Here is a 14293-nt window from a genome sequence, read left to right as displayed (position 1 = left end):
TGCGTTAAGTATTGTGATAATATCGTATCGTGGGATGTATGGTGATTCCCACCTCTACTGGACAACAGATACGTTTTCCCCTTGCACGGTTATTTTTCCAGCGTGCCAAAAGCTGAACTGTATCCAAAACATCGCAAGGGACATGGACAGGGATACACAGCTGTCGAGTACTTTACTTTGAGGTTTTATTGATACCCATCCTGGATGCACAATAGATGAAATAAAAAGACTATATTTGCTTCCAAGAGATGCACTTGTCAAGTGAATAAAGGACTGTAGTACCGTGTAAATGTGAAAGCAGTGCCCTGTTCATTTATTAATCTTGTCTCTCCAGTTTTGGTACAATTCTTAAAATTTTGATTTTTTTTCTTAAGAATGTACTGAATTTAGATGAAAGGGGGGGGGGGTCTATTTTACTTTGATCCAAATATTTGTACATTAGCAGGAATGTAGCACAACATGGATCTTAAAGCACTAATGTTTACCAAGATATGTGCCACCAAGATCACAGCACAAAAAAAAAATAATAATATGTGACTACAAATCAATGAATAATTATAACAAATAACAGGTAATAAAATCCTGATAACCATTTTGGCCATAATTTTGGCCTACGCTAACAAGCTAACTGGTGGATGAGGGTTGAAACTTCAAGCTTTGCCTAGTTTTACCAAAACTGCAAGATTGGGTATGAATTGCAGTCTGCGCACACACAATCGACCCACATGCAATTTTAATCAATTTGTCAATCCAACCTGGTGACCCACAACCTGCTTCAAAGGATGTACAGTTATTCTTGGCACAGGTATATGGATGGCTCAATATTTTAGCTGTAGCTTTACCACTTAAGCAATTCTTATTGAGCACATGAGAAGCTTTATTTAAATAAGCAAATAAATACATAATCCTCCTGGACTCTGTGGTTTTTTTTTAGACCAAAATGTTGGCAGGTATGTCATCCTTATATCAAGAAGAGCTGAAAATGTAGTACTGTATTTTTCAACTGGCACGACTAAATAAATGAATATCAATAAACTTACCTTTCTGTTCCTTCCTTGCATTCAGTGATCCACCACCACATTATGAACATATTAAGAAGCCTTACCAACAAGGACCTCCACAGCTGCCAGGGAGTCATCCTCCCAGTCTGCATCTTCCAACTTTTCTTCCTGGACTTCCTTGGGATTGGGGCTGATGGGATAGAACTGCCTCCACTCTTCGATAAGCTTCTGAGTAGGGTGGTCTGACATCTTAAAAGCCTGGCCAGTGAGGGTCCCATTCAAGCCATATGGGCTCAGGATGACTGTAGGGCAGAGTTACAGTACTTTAATTCTAAAAACAAAACGTTGGTCTAGTTCCATTTAATGCATGACTACTGTGCACAACTATTGTGATCTTACCTTGCAAGGGGCTGGAGCTTTGCTGTGCAAGGCTTAGGTGTTCCTCGCTCAATCGCTGAAGAGGCTGATGCTGAGCTATCTCAACACTCGTGCACACGTTGCTGTCCCCATGTACAAAGAAGTTGAATGCACAAGAAAGGTGCTCACTGCAAGGTGAATCAAAGACAGAAAGAGGTACTGTTATGCTTAGAAAGAGTGGTATACAACAGAAGCTCATCAGTAAATGAATAAACAAACACTTGTCTCAAACACCTAGAAGATAAACTCCCTAAGGGCAACTGAGATTATCGGTGTACTCTCTTTCATTCACTGTTAAGGAATGACTCAAAGAAAAAAGGCAGGGCTGATAAGGGTGAAGAAAATGGAAACCACACAGTTCCTTTCATATTCCACTGGCCTCATTGATTCATATCACGTGATAATGGTAGGTTCCACATACACAAGGCTAATACCGCCAATCAGATGGTGCACGCAGTATACACACGGATTTAAAAATTGCTGTAAAGCAAACTGACAATATGAAGCACAAATATGCATAAGAAATTCTTATAGCACTGAAATGTGAAAACAATGCCATCTTTATTTTCTAACCACGTCTGGAAGGCCAGGCAGCAAAACTCACTAAAATAGTACTCGTTGACATGATTTCTGTAAAACCACAGCGCAAACTCAGCAGTTTCCAAAGACTGCTGTGTTTACCAGTCAGAGAGGGCAGGCGACAGCAAGGCTGCCAGACTCCTCTGTTAGAGGTGCAGCTTCTCTGCCACAAAACAAGCCTGTGGACCTCTTTATGTAAAAACAGAAGCTAAAAACCAGTGAGCAATAAATCACCTCCTCTTCAACACAACAGCCTTTTTATACAACTGCTAAAACTCTTTAAAACCATTGAAAAAGTAGCCAGAGGGAACTAAGCCAAAGGCTTGTGCATCAAACACAAAGTCACCCTGGATGAACACACACAAGAAATTGAAACTCAAATGAGCTTGTCGGGAAACTCTGGGGTCCTCCAGGCTCCTTATTCAACAGCAGATGCTAAATCTATGTCACCACCCTTATGGTACAGCATTACACAACTCCATTCTGAACCAGGCAGATATTTATGTGTTACTGTTGCTAGTTCACCTCAAGCTTGTATTTGTACAACAACAACAGCCCAGTTTTGGGCTTTGGAGAGATGCGAACAATAAATGTCTCTCTTTAACTTTTTTTTTTCTCAAAAGCCTACAATTTCACAGAAAACTATGGATGCAATACCGTTCCTGCTCTTTGAGCCAGTGAGATCAGTAACTGCGATAATGGAATTATTTATTCTATTTTGTTTTATGTCATTCCACATTAACTACATCACATGTCAGCAGTGCTGTAGTTAAAGCAGCACATTTTGCTAGAAGCAGAGCAACGCTGCATGAAGGGCACCAGCAGTTCAATGGCATTTCACACTGGCTACAACAACAAATCACCTTATTTGTTACTTAATTTTGATTTTACAGCAAGCAGTGAACAGTGCCTTCTCACATGGCTTTTCCATAAATCTTTTCTTCATTATGTTAGGTCTAAAACTCCAACAGAACCATTTATTTCACTTAAAGTACCGTAACAATTTGTTATCACCTTCCTTAATCAACTGTCTCATCTGCTCTGCTTTATGAGTGGCGAGAAGTGCACACAGTGAAACAGCGAACAGAATAATAGAGCAGAGACACCGGGGTGGCTGTAAATTAAAACAAAACACAAAAATTCACACTGAGCTGAAAGGGCCAAATAAATTAGATAAATGTAATTATATATTAAATCTAATTAGATCTTTTTATTTACTCCAAAGTAATATAACATTAAGAATCAATTAATAACATTTTTAAATGAAGTTATTTATTTATTACACAACTTGGATGTTTCCAGTGAACTTATTAATTCAACAGTGGTATTGGACTCAAAAAGATGGATTGGTTCACAGCAAATGAAACAGCGTAGCATGACAATGTGCCATGCCAGTGATGTGATTCAAAAGCTGCCATAATCCATCAAATCATTAGATCTTGTGCAATTCCACGAATCAGAATTTTCTGAGACCTGAAGGATGTCATAGAGGCGAACCAACACTGAGTCAGTTGTACATGAATACAAAAGGTACAGACCACAGTCGTGTATCTATTAAGGATTATATCAGAGATGCAGATGTTGTGTTAAAGGCAATACTTTAATGTCGTGATTACACTGCTCAAAGAAAGACTTAAAAAGTGTGCAAAACACTATTTTCCTTATAAGAAAAGGGTGGCTCAACCCTAAAAACAGATATAAGCTGACCACAGCATAGTCAAAACAACACATGCAACATTTCCCAAGCTGCGTCACAAATGGTAATGTGAATGATTAAAGAATGTGAAAGGCCAGATATTGTTATACTAACTTCACACCATAAAGAGCACATCAGCTCAGCTGAATTTCCCCCGTAACTTAAGCAGTACACATGCACTTAAATTACCCTGTTTTTAGCATGTCTAACACATGCGTGCTTCAGTTCCTGATTCCTACATATGTCACATTCCATGGTTTGTTCTGCTCTGAATAAAGAAAGCTGGAAAAAAACAAAAACCCATACATGAATCGAATTTTCAAAAAAAAAAAAAACACTCCAACAGCCAACATGACTAATGTTTTACCCTTCAGCACAATCACAATTCATGGCACTTTACTCCACTGACATGTTTACCCTTAAGCAATTGTATTAGTCCTTTTGTGTTATAAAAAAAAACAACACCCTGACGTATGTGTAAGCTCAGGCTTAATGTGGAAAGGAACTTCTGTTGCGTCTTTGGTTCATAGTGAACTTTGTCTTAATCGGCCCTACAGATAGCAAACTATGAGATGAATATGCTCTTGTATCAGTACAAAAGACTGAATTGAACCCCAGTTAAGAGTACAGAGTATTACAAGAGAAGTGTCATCTTTAATTTAACAATTCACAGAATATCCTACAATTTTTCTAGAAAGAAGCAGGACATACCTTTTATTAATGGTCTTCTCCTCCTTTTGGTATGGCTTGACAAACCACTTGCCAATACGAACAAAGCCCCGGTTCATGAGGCAGCGCTCCAGCAGGTTGTGAATGGCTTTGAACAGGAGCGTTCGACACTCATAGGATAGGCCACTTTCCCACTCACCATCCTCCTCACCTGAAACAAGGCAGATGCAAACATGATGACTTTAACAATCAAAACTTTTTTCCCCTGATAAAGCTAACCAGTGTTAAATGTACTTGGTTTTGTCATACACCCGTAGCCTTAATTTGGCTATGCAAAAAACAAACAAACAAAAAACCCAAAAACACCACAGTTACAGCTGCTCTACCGCATATAAATACAGGAAAACATTTAATATTAATAAAAGTCTTAGTTGCTGTTATGCAATGACGTGATCCAAAATAAAAGGCTTCAACCCAGTTACTGACTTATGTAACAGAAAATAAACTATTTTGTTAAATTACAGAGAAATGATTATCTAGGTGAAGCTTACTCATGCCATTCCTTTCTGATCATCAAGAGCTATACTCCCTGCATAGTGGAAAATTCTTCCAACTATCTTTGGAGCTCAAGAGAGATTTGAAAAATTGTTGCCAACTCTGTTTCTTTAATGAGCAATTTCTACAAGTAACACTTCATCACACCTGAGACAAAATACCTGTGTGTTAGCCCCTAAGGGTACTTCTTCTCTAAGAATATGAATATCAACAAAGCAGGATTGAATCTCCAGAAATCTAGAAGTGTGTCAGGTGACTGTGATGCACAACAACTTGTTCTAATCCTACCATGCAAGTCTGCGTCTCTATGGCTGAGGGCCAATCAATTTCACAAGGCTTTAAAGACATTCAAAGACCAGTTAGCCACAAATTCAAGGGTCTTAGAAATTATTTTTAATCAGACTTTGCATCATCAAAAATGTATAAGAAATTTTTTTTAATGCAGTAAGCATTTCAGGACAGCATCTCTAGAGAGGTTTGTTATTAATATCAACAATTACACACTTCAATTTCAAATTGTTCAGATGGCACAAACTGAACTAACTGCTGCAAAAGCACAAGAGTCCACATATAATTTGGAGTAAATCACCAAATAACATTGGAATTTAATTCAGCGAAATGAAATAAACATTTTCATCTAGTAAACTCTGATGTTGTCAGAATCACAAATCTTGCAGAATTCGTGGAGAGGTTAAATGAACTTACTTAAGAGCTCATTGTGGATAAGCTCTGCAAAACTGGGGTCATCACCCCACCAGAAGAGCCAGAGCTCTCTGCGACCCGGGGTTTGGTGCCTCCTCCAAACACTCAACACATCTGCCGCCAAGCATCGGCTGAAACTGCACAAGATCGGGTCCTCCTCAGTCACAGGGAAAAGGATTGGCGAGGAGGTGGGTCCTTGCCACACAAAACGCCGCCATTTTATTCCAGTCAAATCAGCCTTAAAGAGAAGAATAGTGATGTGAGAATGAACACAGAGAAAAACTGAAGAGTATAAAGCTAATTTCCAGCTGTTTACTGCATAACTCTTCATGCATCTTGACCGAACACACTGCAGTAACAAGCCAGCCATTGCTTTCGCTGCTAAAATTACTTTCAATTCAATTAATTTTATTTTATTTATATAGTGCAAAATTACAACAGCAGTTGCCTTAGGTGCTTTATATTGTAAGGTATAGATCCTACAATTATATTGAGAAAACAGAAAGAGGAAACTTTGAATAAGCAAAGCTGAAAATTGAGGTTTGTTTACACTGTTGAAAGTTTTCCTTTACTCTTTACACTTGCCAAGATGATCACGCCTGAAGGCATAACACACAACTATAAGGAAATAATTTACAACCAACAAGTTAACAACCAATGACAGACCTGTCAGTTTAAAACCAGACTGATCTGTCTCAAAATGGTTGGTGACAGCCACAATTAATTTGCATGCAGTGCAGTTTAAATCAAGGGAAAACAATATGTTCAGCTGGTTTTAGAGAAACTGCTCGTTTAGTTGTTCTTTTTACCACCATGTAAATAACGTTATTGCTAGCGGAATATTTTAGCACTCAGTGCAGTGTAAACACAAGATCATGCCATATTTATCAACCAGCCTTCAACATAGTTGTCATGCAGAATGTGCTGGCTCTGTTATGAAAGTTGGCTCAGATCACGATTTGTTAGTTGCAGGCCCGATGCCTTCACTCCAATCTGCAACTGACGTTACAAGGCTTGTTGCCTTATTAGCCAAAATGGCTTTCTGGCCTCTCAGGATCGCTAACGCTCGCTAGCTCACAGAGCAGAGTCTTACCAGGCAGAAGAGGTTGGAGTGGCAGTCCTCCAAACTGGCCCCGTTTGGTACAAAGCACGAACTCATCCTTTCACTGCGTAGTTGTAACGTTAAAATCCATGTTCTCAATCATCTTCGGGGGGCAATAGCCGATCTGGGTAACTCGCTTGCGAAGCTATGTTCAGCTCTAATTATCCCGTTAAAGCGCTGCCAACTTGCTAGCGTCAGCTAGCTGACGCTAGCTAAACAGTCAACTTCTAACCGGCGCTAGCCACCACCACTAGCCTGGCAGCTAAGCTAACGTTAGACAGACAGCCAGAACGCGTCAACTGTAAGCTTCTCGCTATACGATTCATCAATCCTATTTGAAATGTATTGTCTGATCTGGTTAGCCGCAAGCCTGCGGCTACATCACCTCAACATTAAATAATCATCGATAACAAATCGAAGAAAGACTAGCGTTAAATACAACACTGGAAAAAGTTAAATGCGCAATAAAAATACGAGCTCAAAAACTTAAAAGAAAAACTTAGATGCTGGTATGCTAATGCTAATGGCAGCTAGCTGCTCTGAAACAATTTCAAAGCGGAGGAACTCGCCCCTCCTCCCCCTGAGCTAGCCTAGCCTGCTAGCACATTCGCTAACATACCAGAGCTCCAGCGTTAGCTCGCCAGCTAAATAAAACAACCCGCTACGCCGCCCTCCTTTTCACCAAAACCACCATGGTGCTCCGTCATATTAAAACTACCCTTAAAACGAATGAAACACCCCAAACTAGCGTGACTACTCATCAGCTACTCTTCTCTGCCTGCTCCATAGGTCCAGCAGATTTCCATTATTTCAGTTCATGTATTGAATTCTTTAATGGCGGCCAGGAGGACAACTCTGCCTCTCAGCTCCTATTGGCCAATTTGTGGTAATGGGGGCGTGATCCGGCTTCAAGTAGCTCCATGACTTCACAGTTTACAAGATGAAAGCTCCAGTGCATCTGTCATGCAGTGGTCACTCCTCAGTGATGCCTGTTAACGTGCATGTTTCACTGTGCATCATCTGCTGCATGGACAGTTATGGTTAAATATTTGGTGAATTATTGTTGGTTGTGGGAACATGTGTGTGTTTGTTTGCATTGTTATGTAAAGGCCCTGATTGTAAAAAAAAAAACAACCAAAAAACAAAACAAAAACAAAACTGAGTTATTCTATTGTCTTCTGGGGCGTTTGCGTTGTGCATTGAATAATAATAACTAGATGACACGAAGTCATCTAGTTATTATTATTTTTATAATTATTACTGAAATTATTTCAAATGCAAATAAAGAACCAACATTTGCATGAAACACAAACACTGATCCGACTACATACATATAGTTGACAAATTAATATGCATATATGGGGAAAATGAAGAATAAAGAAAAAACACATTCAGTAGTAATAATTTATTTAAGTGCATTTTTGAAATTTACTTTGAAATTAATATAAACAAACTTTTTCATGCATTGCAACACCCTTAAGAAGCAAACTCAGTTTAATCAAATAAAACTCCTTTGTTCTAGATGAATCTGCAAATATGTTACCGCAGTTTAAATTTATGTGTGCATTTCAGAACAGCTGTATTGCAGTCTCAAAATAGAAAAGGCATCAATCACGAGTTAAATCTTCATACTTTTTTTTTAAATCTAACAACAACAAAAACAGACATAAACAGATAAATTCAAGGGAATATTTTAAATAATGAAGAAATCTAGGTCAAACTGTGTAGACAAAGATGGATACGTCACTGATCCCAGCGGTGTTCAATAATGTGAACCTCAGCTGCATTTTTGCATGGACAACTTTTTCTCTACCCCCTCCTCAACGTTATTGCAGCGCTAAATAAACAGCTTCGCCATCCACCGGGCTGGTTATTTTGGTGCTTTTTATGTCACACGGGCTGTGAACTTGATGCTTTCAGACGCATTGGACGTGCACACCTTCCTGTCATTTCCACAGCAGACCACAAGGCGGAGCCTCCGCACGAGCCTTCACTGGTGAAGCGTCCCTCCCCAGAGTGGGCGGGGCTTAGGATGCGTCGAGAAAATGTCAACAACATGCCGCAGACTTCCAGAGAAACAGAAAGTGAGGAGGGAATGAGGGACAGACAACAAAGAAAGGAAGAAACCCCGGTGTCTCATAACATCGTGACTTTAATATCTCAGTTCGCAGATGATAATTTAACGCTCGTGCGGGTAGGAGTCTCCTTTGTTTGAAAACTGCGATGTACAGACAGCATGGTTACTTCACTGTCAGCCTACATCTGCATTTAATCTTTCACTTGTTGGTAGCCTATATGTTGAAAGGAAGGACTGTGGTCTCATGCAAAAGCCTTCATGGCGCTGACCAGATGTCCTTTCTCTAGTTGTCTCCAGCAAAGTATAGTGCTCATGTGCATTATCAGCGACCAGCACTTTAGCCTGGTTGGTAACATCACTCTCATCCCATTACTATTCTCTTGTCTCCCCCAGAATATAAGCACTGGACTGGCCATTGCTGGTGTAATTGTCATAGCAAGGAGTATCAAACTGGTAAGGGTTCTCCCTTACCCTCAAATGTTCAGTTGCACATTCACCCTGCTGATAGGTGTCCACTGTGTGCTATCTCAATTTGCTCTCTCAATTCGACATCCTACTACATAAGATGTCATTTTTTCTGTGTTTTTCTAGAATGAGTCATTCATTTGTCTTGTTCCAACTCTGTAGATCACAAAATTTCAAGCTGCGTGTGACATCCCCACACGCTTTATTGAGAGGAACGTCAGCCTTCGTGGGAAAGTCCATTCCATCACAGAGAAAGGATTTAAAGTGGAGCATGTTCCAATTTATCTGCCTGTTATCTCTCCATTACTTTCAAAGTATAAGGGTAATACGGGAGAGAGGAGATCATGAAAGCATGTGCACTATCACACCAGAAATACATGGTCTATACGATTCAGAGCCACTAATCTATGGCTTAGCAGCGTAATTATTGAATCTTTTTGCGCCATAATATAATTGTGGTGTTTTTACTTTGCAAAGTCGGATATATTTTATTAAATTGCCATGACTGAAAGTGGCAGGTAAGCCTGTTAGCTACTATATCAGGTCACAGTAGTCACTGAGCAATGAAATCATAAGGTGCAGCATCAGCTACTTCACAAAGGACACAGATAACACGTTTGCCCCACCTGACTCAAGATTTCAAACCTGATCAGTCATTTAGTATAGAGAGGGTTCAATTTGTCTTTGCATCTAACAACAAATTTTTTTCTTTATTGTTAAATGTAAAATGCAGCATTTCAGTAGTGACACCACTAAACTGTTACATTATGCTCACACTACTAAAAAAAATACAGTTTCAGGCTTTGCTCAAAATTCATATTCTAAACAGAATACATAAAATGTCAGGTAAAGGCTTTGTCTTTCTTCTTTTCAGATGTATCTACATCCCTGCTGCTGGTCCATCTTGCAGGAGTGGAGCTGACACCAGAGGGGAAACTATGGCTGGAGAAGAATGTGGCCCCTTCCCAAATGGTGTGGTTGAAGCTTATCAGCCGAGAGGACGACATACTGTATTGTTTGGTGTCTCAAAGCAGGGTAAGGCAAACTTTATGTGGAAAAGTGAATAATTAATTTCAAGTTATAAAGTGATATTTCCCTGTCTTCTCCCATCTCTCCAGAAGGGGTCATTGAGGAGCTACTGTATGAACGAAGAGGTACTCAGGCTCGGACTGGCTCGCACTGCCCCCGTAGCTGGTGTCCTCCCTGACTCGCGCCTCTACTGGCGTCTCCACAGACGACTGCACAGGGCAGAGGTGAAAGCTGAGAGGAAGGGTCGGGGTATGTGGAAGGAGGACACCCTGTGGGAGAGAACTTCCAAAGCTATCAGGGACAACGCTGTATTCAGACTCATGAAGAGGATCTTTAAAAGAACCTGATGCACCAAGTGAGCGATGATTTCCAAGTCAGAATCCCAAAACCTTTGTTGGAAGTGTGGAAGTGGAAGCCAAAAATGTGATATTTTACATTCCCTTTATTGTGCACTTAGGATTTCTTTAAGTCTTTGATCTGCTTTATTTTCTCTGATACTTAAAAACTATTCCCAAGAAGTACATTTATGCATCAAATCCTTAGTGCACCTGTTGCAAATGATTGAAACATGTTTTACTGTTTCTCAGTCATAAAAAACTTAAAATGATTAAAAAGGTTGTTGAAAGCTCTTCTTGCCTGAGCTTTCATTACCAATTAAACTAGAGCTATACACAGCCTCGTCTGTTGGCGTGTGTGTGTGTGTGCGGGGGGAAACCCCACTAAACTCAAGACGGGGGTGGGGTATTTAATGGTGTTCAAAATAAAGGGGGGTCCACTTGTCCACAGTTGCTATAGAAACACTAAATGTGAAATACAAAGCGACTCCAAGGCTAAACTCTATATTGGTGGCCCCCAAACCCCATGGGAGCCTTATATATTGAGTGTGTGTGTGTGAGGGGGCTTTTAAGTACCTATAAAGAGGGCCCTTTTAGTTGTAATGTGACCAGTACATTTAAGCACTAAGCACAGTGGAAAATGGGAGATCAAATCTATTCTCTTTCAGAACGCTACATGCTGTTATTGTAGGCATGATTGAAAAATCTCATGAGTGATATTTATCTGCAAACGTTATTCTAATCAGCATACATCGACACCTGCACCAAAGCTAATTTCCTGTTGAGGATCCTGCTCCTGTTATTGCCTTTTCAATGCCAACATTACACCTTGTGCCTGTGGCTGTTACACATGCTTCATCCGAGCATGGCAGATGAGGAGGAGGAGGTCCTGCAAAAATGAGGCCAGTCAGCGATGCGTCGTGAGGGGTGCGGGGCGGGGGAGTCACAGTGTAGCGAGAGGTGAAGCAGTCAATCCAGTGGGGCACAAGGAGATTAGTGCAGAGGAGGAGGAGGAGGGTCACAGGGGTAGAAGGGGATTTTGAGTTTGAACACAAAGGCAGAAGAGGAGGAGTCACAGTAGTAGGGAAAGGGAGTGAAGGCGGGGGGGAGTGATGAATCAGATTTCTCTTTTGTTGTGCAAATGTTACTAGCCACTGTTACTGCCTAAGAGGCTGGTGATTGGTGGGCTGGTTTAAATTGTAAGGTGCATTTCAGGCTGATGGCTGTTGCTGCTACACAAACTGTCACTGAGGGAGGAGTGGGAGGGAAACCACGGCTGTGACAGACAGCAGGAGGAGGGCAACGTTTCTAAAGCAAGTGATCACAGAGAGAGTGTGCTGTTTAATCAGGAAGTTTAAATGTATTAGGTAGCTGTTGGTGTAACTTCTTCTTGTATCTCAATTAAATAATGGCAATTTTATATTTTTGGAGATAGCTGAGCAGTACTGACATATAGTAAATAGTTCAAAATTAGTTTCCAGGTAACCAGGGAGCCTTGATTTAGAGGAGCCTGTTTCTTATACATTACCAGAAACGTTGATGACTGTTACAGTGTCCAGTATACTACAGTTAACATTTTGTGCAGATAAAGAAAAATAGAAACAGATATGTCTTACTGGAGAAAGCATTAGTAAAGACGCCAGCTTACGGAGGCTTATGCCTTTAAATGTTGAAGTATATAAAAAGCCCATTGTGTCTTTTTAGTTTTAACTTATGTAAATCAAAATCTGAGTAAATTATGAAACACGGTCCACTCCGAAATCCATTCCAGGCTTTCCACAGTTTACTAGTCCCACACCAGTAGTAGTCATTTGAAAAGGCACCATGCTTGATCTAGTGGTGGGTTCTTACCCACACAGTGAAGTTGTTGGAGTCTTCCCTGCCTTAAACCAGACCACTGGGACTATAACAGATTTACACTAGTGCCTAATGCTATGGAAGTCCAGAGCCTGAAGGACTGCTGTATTACTACCAGTGAAAGTGGCCCGATTTTGTGAAGAAGGACAACTTAACTTCAAAATCAGAAACTGGAGTAAAAGACGTAAGTGGGCTGATAGATTCTTTCTTTCTTAAAAAAAATACGGCAAGACAGCAACTCATTAACTGTTACTAACTTAAAAGGCTTACTTCCCAACGGTGCACTTTAAGACTAAAACAATCTGCACTCACTCTGCTGTCACTTTAAATGTACTGTTGTTAGGACATTGTATGCAGTATCCAAGCAGCTGTGCACCTGTTAAACCTGTGTGTCTACCTGCACACAAGCTCTATAAAACCAAAACTCAAGACATTTCCATCCTTATCTTTATTGTCCTGCTCCAGGTAAGACAGAGTCAGGCTTAAAACATATCTCGGATCACTTTGACGAAAACAAAGTGAATAGCCTCATGTGATTATTTTTACATTTCAGTCTTGTTCTTTGGCTTGAATGCTGCCGTAGTCAGTAATTAATCAGTGTGACCGATTAAACATTTCTGTGACATTCAATTTTGGCCACTTGCTCTTTGCCATGCGAGCTTTAACAACACAGATTTGCAGCAGGGCAGCATAACAAAGGCCTTTATTACACTCAGCCGGTAGCCATCCCCGAAAAAAAAAGATGGGGCACTCCCCCATCCCAGAGCATACTCCTTGGGGATTTTTGATTTGATTTGAGTGGGTTATTGTGAGTGGCTGGCCTATGTGAAAGGCAAAGGGATTTAAAGACACAGGGAGCACAAAGTAACTCTCCTCACTGGTGCTACTGCCTCATAAACTTTACAGAATGCTGTCAGCTTTTAATACAGGGACTGTCTTTGTGTGCTTACTGGATGAAGTATACGTGGACGGGTGACAAATTAAAGGAAAAATGTTAACCTGTGTAATGAGAGTGTCCGGATGTGGGGAACATTTTAATGGTAAAGTCTGGGTTTCTGTAACCTGCGATAAAACATTTCTATCATCATTGGAGTGGTGTCTTTTATGATGACAATACCGCATCCACAAGAAACAAAGTGTCATTAAAGCTTGACAAAGTTGACACAGTTTGACAAAGTGCTGATGAGTTCAGCTGCTTTTTTCCCAAGCCATTTAGAAAACAACACAAAGCTAATCAATAAAACACTAAAATAAATAAATAGAAGGTAAGAACACTTTGATCTAATTTTAAGACATATTTCAAAACAGGCAGTGAGGAAGTCGTCCTACCATGGGCAGAGAGGTCATTCAACAATTTTGGTCCATAAGGTTAGACTGAGCTCGCTATGCCCAAGTTGGAAATATCTGTTGAAAAAAAATGGTAATCCATGTTCCCCAAAGACTTAATATAGCATAGAATGTAGAATGGCAAAGCACAGTGAAACTACACTAGCAACCCGGTATGTTGTTTTTTTTATCTTTAATTTGTCAGCATACTATAAACTGTCATTAGTATATCATTTTTTCATGTGCAGTTCTGTCTTGTTGAGCTTAGTTTTCTATTGAATGAGTCAGCTGTGTTTTTCATCTTCTGTCACAATAAACACGCACTGGCAACAGCTATAACACTTTGCATCTATTCTATCACACACCCACATGCACTGTAAAAGCTGTGTGTGTGTGTGTGTGTGTGTGTGTGTGTGTGTGTGTGTGTGTGTGTGTGTGTGAAGGTCAGCGGTCAGTACAGGATGCACTCCACGGTGGAGGAGA

The 14293-nt window shown here is 40.3% G+C and overlaps 2 protein-coding genes across 4 annotated transcripts in view; one reads left to right on the top strand and one right to left on the bottom strand.

Annotated features, from left to right (window-relative positions):
* The window catches only part of med13b (mediator complex subunit 13b), a 24209-nt gene extending 16630 nt beyond the window's left edge, over positions 1 to 7579 (bottom strand). For both annotated transcript variants that reach the window (XM_013912475.1, XM_005739283.1), the window contains exons 1-5: positions 6713 to 7579; positions 5623 to 5857; positions 4405 to 4573; positions 1401 to 1546; positions 1106 to 1303 (exon numbers count right to left, since the gene is read on the bottom strand). In XM_013912475.1, the coding sequence (XP_013767929.1) occupies positions 1106 to 1303; positions 1401 to 1546; positions 4405 to 4573; positions 5623 to 5857; positions 6713 to 6778 (814 nt within the window). In that variant the 5' untranslated portion in view covers positions 6779 to 7579. The remainder of the gene's footprint in view (positions 1 to 1105; positions 1304 to 1400; positions 1547 to 4404; positions 4574 to 5622; positions 5858 to 6712) is intronic.
* A 1154-nt stretch (positions 7580 to 8733) lies between these two features.
* On the top strand, positions 8734 to 11136 carry c18h3orf33 (c18h3orf33 homolog (H. sapiens)). Of its 2 annotated transcripts, none has more exons than XM_005739282.1 (5): positions 8734 to 8915; positions 9192 to 9251; positions 9426 to 9585; positions 10138 to 10298; positions 10385 to 11136. In XM_005739282.1, the coding sequence occupies exons 1-5, from the start codon at positions 8754 to 8756 to the stop codon at positions 10637 to 10639; spliced, it is 798 nt and encodes a 265-aa protein (XP_005739339.1). In that variant the 5' UTR covers positions 8734 to 8753; the 3' UTR covers positions 10640 to 11136. The 2 variants fall into 2 exon arrangements, with proteins under 2 accessions (XP_005739339.1, XP_005739338.1); XM_005739281.1 differs by having other exon boundaries at positions 10382 to 11136.
* The last annotated feature ends 3157 nt before the right edge of the window (positions 11137 to 14293 follow it).

Source organism: Pundamilia nyererei, unplaced genomic scaffold (assembly GCF_000239375.1).
Source record: "Pundamilia nyererei isolate P.nyererei 1_Seehausen unplaced genomic scaffold, PunNye1.0 scaffold00091, whole genome shotgun sequence".
In the NCBI taxonomy this organism is placed as follows: domain Eukaryota; kingdom Metazoa; phylum Chordata; class Actinopteri; order Cichliformes; family Cichlidae; genus Pundamilia; species Pundamilia nyererei.
Note: the sequence above shows the minus strand (reverse complement) of the source record. Positions and strands in the feature narration are given on the sequence as shown.

Excerpts from the sequence above, each read along its gene's own strand:
- c18h3orf33 (XM_005739281.1), top strand. The coding sequence starts at position 8,754 with ATGCGTCGAGAAAATGTCAACAACATGCCGCAGACTTCCAGAGAAACA. Across the intron at positions 8,916-9,191 it reads ATAATTTAACGCTCGTGCGG|AATATAAGCACTGGACTGGC; the intron begins GTAGGAGTCTCC and ends TGTCTCCCCCAG. Across the intron at positions 9,252-9,425 it reads TAGCAAGGAGTATCAAACTG|ATCACAAAATTTCAAGCTGC; the intron begins GTAAGGGTTCTC and ends CCAACTCTGTAG.